This window comes from Zea mays, chromosome 8, assembly GCF_902167145.1.
Source record: "Zea mays cultivar B73 chromosome 8, Zm-B73-REFERENCE-NAM-5.0, whole genome shotgun sequence".
NCBI classification, from domain to species: Eukaryota; Viridiplantae; Streptophyta; class Magnoliopsida; order Poales; family Poaceae; genus Zea; species Zea mays.
The window spans coordinates 31,010,380-31,016,648 of record NC_050103.1 but is presented as its reverse complement, the minus strand read 5'-3'; the positions used below and the strand labels follow the sequence as shown (position 1 = coordinate 31,016,648).

At 43.0% G+C, this 6,269-nt stretch overlaps 1 protein-coding gene across 2 annotated transcripts; it reads left to right on the top strand.

Annotated features, from left to right (window-relative positions):
- The first annotated feature begins 710 nt into the window (after positions 1 to 710).
- Positions 711 to 4,689, top strand: LOC103635036 (uncharacterized). 2 transcript variants are annotated; one of them, XM_023300864.2, is made up of 3 exons: positions 711 to 779; positions 1,044 to 1,553; positions 2,103 to 4,689. In XM_023300864.2, the coding sequence occupies exons 2-3, from the start codon at positions 1,125 to 1,127 to the stop codon at positions 2,124 to 2,126; spliced, it is 453 nt and encodes a 150-aa protein (XP_023156632.1). In that variant the 5' UTR covers positions 711 to 779; positions 1,044 to 1,124; the 3' UTR covers positions 2,127 to 4,689. The 2 variants fall into 2 exon arrangements, with proteins under 2 accessions (XP_023156632.1, XP_020398452.1); XM_020542863.3 differs by having other exon boundaries at positions 733 to 1,553.
- The last annotated feature ends 1,580 nt before the right edge of the window (positions 4,690 to 6,269 follow it).

The window sequence follows — 6,269 nt, the reverse complement described above, 5'->3', positions numbered from 1 at the left end:
AAATCTCTACTACTACATAAGTCTCTATTGTAGACGTCCACATTGGCTGTGGTGCACGGTTATGCCCTGAGCGCTCGCCCGCCCGCAGCACTCCTTTCCATCGATGGCGTCGCTGCGGCATCCCCCGCAATCAACTCCCAGATCCCGTGCTCATCTCCCCGCGATCCCCCTCCCCAGCTCTTCCACCCTGAAGCACCACACCTCCCACCATGCACTGCATCGCCCCCCGCCTGCTCCTCCTCCCACTCCCGACCGCCTCCCACCATGCGCTATCGCCAACCCAGACGCCACCTCTTCCTCCCCTTCTCCCCTCCCGCGCCTATAAGTTCCACCTCGCCTCGGCACGCTCGCCGTCCCGCGCCGCCGCTTCGGTTTTCGGCGACGACGAGGATGAGATGGCGCGTGCGTGCAGGGCTGCTGCTGCTGCTCGTCCTGTGCCTTCTCCCCCCGCGACGACGCACTCTCGTCCCCCTCCGCCTGCGCGCACCGCCTCAAGCCTTGGTCTTGGCGTGCCCAATCCCCCACCTCGTCCTCCTAACGCTTGTCCCCGCCCGCTCCCCACCCTGATCTACCTGTCTCTACCCTTACCTCTTCCATTTCTACTTCTCCCCGTTGCTGCTCTGCTCCTGCTGCCACAAGAGTATTCGCCTTCAATCGTTGCTCACGCCTGTGATTTCGTGCAGCACGCCGACTTGTTTGCCGTTTTTTTTTGCCGTCTTCTGTTGGATCGGATTTGTCTGGATCGCTTCCGAGATCGGATCTACGCTGTTGCGGGTCAGGTAGCATCCTGGATACCCCTTCTCTTGTTATGGTTAATGTATGTATAGCGAATATACTACCGTAGTACTGTATTAGTCTACCACAAGCTTAATTCGTGCCACTCAGGATCGGCCTTTGCTATGCGGCTATGCCTGGAGTTCGTTCACCTTCACGATTGCATCTCTGGAACTTAGTATTAGCATCTAAATCTGGATGTATGTGGTATGTCTATGAGGATTGAGGAGGAATAACAGCTACATCTGTTCTTGTCCATGTTTCTGTAGCATCAGTAGCGCAGCGTGGTTGTACGTTTGCTGTGTTGTTGTATCACTCTTTGTCTCTGCAAGTGCTAAACCAGTCACTTTATGGACGGTGGTTCCTGTGGTCTCGAGGGAGCGTCGGTAGTGACATCTACTACCAGCGCTGGTATTCAGCTTCTGCCAGAGAAGCACTGCACCGATGAAGCTTGTGGAGCCATGGCGGGCAGTAATGGTCCTGAAGGAGTGCCAGTAGTGACTTCTGCTGATGACCCTCCGACCCATGCCGATATTCCATTTCTCTGCAATTCAGTTGATGAAACCTGTGAAGCCACAGGGGACGGCAGTGCTCCCTTGGATGCTCAGATATGTACGGGTTTCTCTAAGTTGATCAGCTTGGAGGTGAAGAAAGGCCTCCAGAAGTGCGCGACGTTCCCACCCTCGTCTAGTCAGCCTCAGCAGGAGGATTGTTCATGCTCCCATGTAGGTGATGGCCTCACGGGTGCTCCTACTTTCTGGCGATCTGTGTCCTTACCTGTGAGTACCTCATGTTAAATTATTTTACCATTTGTCTTAAATGATTGCTATTGTACTTAAAGTTCTACTGATAAGTCGTACGCTCTGTACTTGAATGAGATCTTTTGGTTGCGATCATTATGTATGTTCAAAGTAATAGATGGACTCCATCTTGGTTATTTTAGTGTTCGCTAGCAGCCTTAATACCTAATCAAATCAGGTTCATATTAGCTTTCCAGTTTATCATGCTCATACAAAATTAGCAACCACCTTTTGGAATGCAATAATACTTTGAACTAATTGAAAGACATACTGGTTTTGTTGTGTTGACTGAGTGTTTTCTGGCTAAAGCTGAACACAAACTCACCATATAAGCATTTCTTTCTATTGATTATCTTCGAAAAAACAGAGCTCAGTTCCAATTGTTTAAAGTTGCACATGACCTGACATCCGCTGTCCAAATGTAATTAATTGTTTGTTCTTACTTTGGCTATATTGGTAAGCTTGCATGTGAATTGAAAGCTTGCTCCAATACTGTAATTGGTAATGAAGAAATGTTTAACATTTCAGGTGATAAATACATGTGTGAGCTAAATCTATTGATCTGCTTGTTTATGTAACGGTACTTCAAAACTGTATCACCGGTTATGTCTTGGCATGCTTCTTTACGGATCTGTTATCCATGCATGGCAGACAATAGTTGGCATTTTAGCAGCACAACAATATTTCTAACTATTAAGTGTTAATTATCTAATGTTATTTCTAACTATTAAGTGTTAATTATCTAATGTATTTAATGAAGTAACACAGTTAGACTTGCCTAAAGAGGCCAGTGAAGCTTCACTGGCTGCATAGAGAAGTACTTTTTTATTATCATGTAAATGCATGGTTCTTTGGAACCATTTGGCCTATCTGATTAATTATTACTATAACCGGGAACGGGAGCCCGAGGCTATAACCCGGACTCCTCGCCCTCGTACCTTGTTGCTGGCGAAGAGCGTCATCAATGGCGAGTGGAGGTTCACTACACAGTAAGCTCCCTCACTCGTTTCTTCCCCTCCCCCAAACTCTAGAGATTCCATCCGTGATCGAGGCCGGTTCTCTGACCAAGGAGGCCCGCCGGATCTTGGAGCATCATTCGCGGTCTTGGCGCGTCTACACAACTGTATCCTAAGGGCGTCGAAGAGGAGAGACGGTACGCCGGTGGCGACAAGGTACGGTAGATTTGAACTGGAGTGTGGAGGTATCGTCGGCCAGTGCCATCAGCGATGGGTGGAGGTTTCCGTCGAGTCGAGGAAGAAGGAGCGCTTCGTGTAAAGGTAGCACTGCTTGCTCACGTTAATCTTCCCTATGCCTACATCTATGTTTTGGTTTTGCTGACCTGCATGAATACAGCCACTTGTTTTGGTCCTTGGTATGTTTTCTATGTTTTGGTTTTTCTAATCTGCATTGGAAGGCATGCTGTTGGTAAGCATTGTCGATGCTCTGGTAGAATATATCTTGAGTTACAAATGCGAGCTTCAGTTTTCACGCAACTTCATGAAAGCTTAGCTTTATAGCGCAGTTCAGTGTTAATTATTTAATTTTGTAGGCAATAAAAATGCATTTCTTATCCTTTATGGTAGACATTTCTGTCCTTTGCTACTGTCTAACTGAATAGCTGAAATACAATGTTTTCATTGGTCGATTAATATTCTATCCACTTGAATCACAATCACTCCCATAAAGAAAATTTCTTTTCCGTAATTGAAGTTAATGAACAATACAACCAGGGAATTGTTTTGCATCCATTGCATGTCATTTTTAGGTACCAAAGTAAACAAGCTCTGGACAGATTCACTTTCAGTTTCAGTGATCCTGTTTGCAACATCCAAGCATCCTGTAATCACCTGTATAGCAGTTACACCTGTTCATGTACATGCTTTTAACAATAAATCAACAACCGACATGATAGCTTTATTGTAGATGTTGTTTGTTTATTGTTATTATCTTATCGGAAGTGTCGTCAAGGAAGATGACGATGGTGGTAGGGATCGACGATAGCGAGCACAACTTCTACACGCTGAAGTGGGCGCACTACAGCACTTCTTCCCGCCGACCAAGCTGCAACACTACTGCCTTGTTGTCGTCACCGCCAAGCCCTCTGTCGCCTCCATTGTTCGCCCTGCCAGCCCAGGTATGGGAATCTCCAATCCATGTGAGGATTCAAAGCTAGACTAGATGTAGCTTCTGACCTATATGATTAGTTATATATGTATTGTAATTGATCAGTGCAGGCACCGCGGATGTGCTGTCGTATGTGGGGAGCAGACAGTCAACTTGCATCTAGGTCTAAATAAAATAGTAGTGATTAAATCTTTGAATCTGTAGATCAAACCATCTCAAGTAATTTTAGTTTTGTTATGAAAATTTTTAGCTTAGATGAAATAATTGCATTTTGATTATTAAGATTTAACATACATCTAGTTCTATGAGGAAGGAAATCATAAGTGGAGATTGAAGTTGATCAACTTGACACTCGAATAAAAGAATCAACAAGTATTGCAAGTGCTGAAAGTTGTGACTACTCAAGTCCAATTGCTTTATCGCACAAGTTCTGGTGGAGATACTTATTCTGGAATCTTCAAAAGCATCAACGTTAGTGTTCAAGGTTAGTATAACAAGTATTGCAAGTGTTCAAGGTTAGTATAACAGAATCATTTTAAAACGAAGCAACAGGTCAGTGCCTTTGAAATTAAACAACCAAAATCACTGTAAATTAAAGTCCCTTTGAGAGCTCCTCAAAAACAATCTGACCATATTTTATGCTTTTCTCCACCTTATTTTTTGACTTTTTCTGGACTTTCAACTTAATGCTTCTCTACCTGTTGTCATACCGAAGCTACTGCTCCTGGAAGAGCATCACCAACATATCCCTGATGGCCCTCTCTGCTTCATGCTCCAAGCACTTGGATGTTCACCTTGAAATATAATTATTAATAGGGACTGTCCAAATACTTCAGCTAAGCAAAATAGCGACCTCCATAAAAAAGCAACCTGTAACTATCTCTGAAAATTTTGAAAAAACTGATGGTAACTGATAAGCTGCTGCTAGCAACTACCGTCGCCTATTTGTTTTGTTTCAGAAAGTTAAGGTGCATGAACCTCTGATATAGCATTTGACACACTGTACTTTACACAGCACCCAGGAGGAACTCTTGTGTGGGTGTGGGCAGGGCTAGAAGGAAGAACCATGCATGCTACTACATTCATATAATCTTTTTCAGAGGTTTAAGATATCAACACTAATCTAACTTTGATTGTCTGAAAGAATTTATCATGCTGCTGCTTACTGTTTTCGGTAGGGGGTCAATGCTTACTTTAGATGTGCAATAATTCCTCAATATTAAACCGAGTTTGATCAAGTACCTTGAAGCTACAAGTAGCAGTGATTTGACAGGTTAACTACTGCCTGAAACATGATTGCAAGTGTTCTTAGTATATAGCTCTTCTGTTTTGATATGTACAGGTTAAATGACTTGTACCAGAGAGGTAGTACACGGTTTGGTTAGTTTCAAAGTTCTTTTGTTTCTCTTATAACTCATGCACTGTGTCCGTTCTTTAATAAAACTTTGTAGTGGCGTTGCCCCTCCTGATCTTCAAAAAAACAAATGTTCTTGGTGTTAGATGTTTTCTGTGCTGATTATAAAGAGGAACTAGGAGAAAGGAGACTAGGAGGGGCTGGATATCAAAAAGGTGCTTAGGGATTTTATTTTTGTCAATTGGTGTCTAAAGGTGTTAGCTCGGTAATGGAATGATGTTTTGTAAAATTAGACTGATTTAATTTCTCTCTCTCTCTCAATATATATATATATATATATGATAGAACCTGAGGAAATTTCTCTTTACTTATTGGGATCCCTTACTTATTTCAAGAAGAACAAGTGACCATGTAGCACCATACGACACTAGGTTGAATGGCTGATATTGTGGGTGGGCAGCGAGATGACCAAGGACTGATCACTGGTTACGGAGAACGAGTAAGAAGCAATTGTGCTAGGATAGGCCATAGATGTATTGTCGCTCAATATTTTTTCACTTTGTCTATGAAACCAGGGGGTTTCGTGGGTGCTAGATTCTTCATTTTTTTCTACGATGTCATCGACGATCGCATGGTTTGATGGCTTATGGTTTTGGGATTGGTTTAGCCGACTTGCTAGGATTGAAATTGTTGTATGATTGCTAGGATTGAAATAATTATAGGATTCAGAGGAGAAACCTGACTCTGATCTGATGACAATTTGAAGGAACAATCAGGCTCAACTCAGAGAATGCACACCCCCTGCATTACATTTATCGTTCTTCATGTACCGTCCCTTATGAATGAGTGAACATACAGAATGGGAAGTCGCTGCAACTGTTTCAAGCTGCGAGTTGTAGCTGGAACATTTCTAAAGGTATTAGTAGGTGACTTGCTGCAGCAAACTTGAACACACAAGCAACAAACATATGCTTCAGGTCCTTGATGCTACCAACAGGTTTGCAATCCTATGTTTACAAATTTCACCTATGCATCTACTCGTCTGACTGTATAATTTTTGTTTTTAGAATTTGTAGCAGCTAAAAATATCATCACTTTGTGCATGGACTGGGCCCATTTTTATATATTTTCAATTCTTTGTTTAATTATTGCAGGTAAACTCTTTTAATACTTTGGTTCACCTAATGGTAGGAACAGATGATATACCACAAATGTTT

Excerpts from the sequence above, each read along its gene's own strand:
- LOC103635036 (XM_023300864.2), top strand. The coding sequence starts at position 1,125 with ATGGACGGTGGTTCCTGTGGTCTCGAGGGAGCGTCGGTAGTGACATCT. Across the intron at positions 1,554-2,102 it reads GGCGATCTGTGTCCTTACCT|GTGATAAATACATGTGTGAG; the intron begins GTGAGTACCTCA and ends TTAACATTTCAG.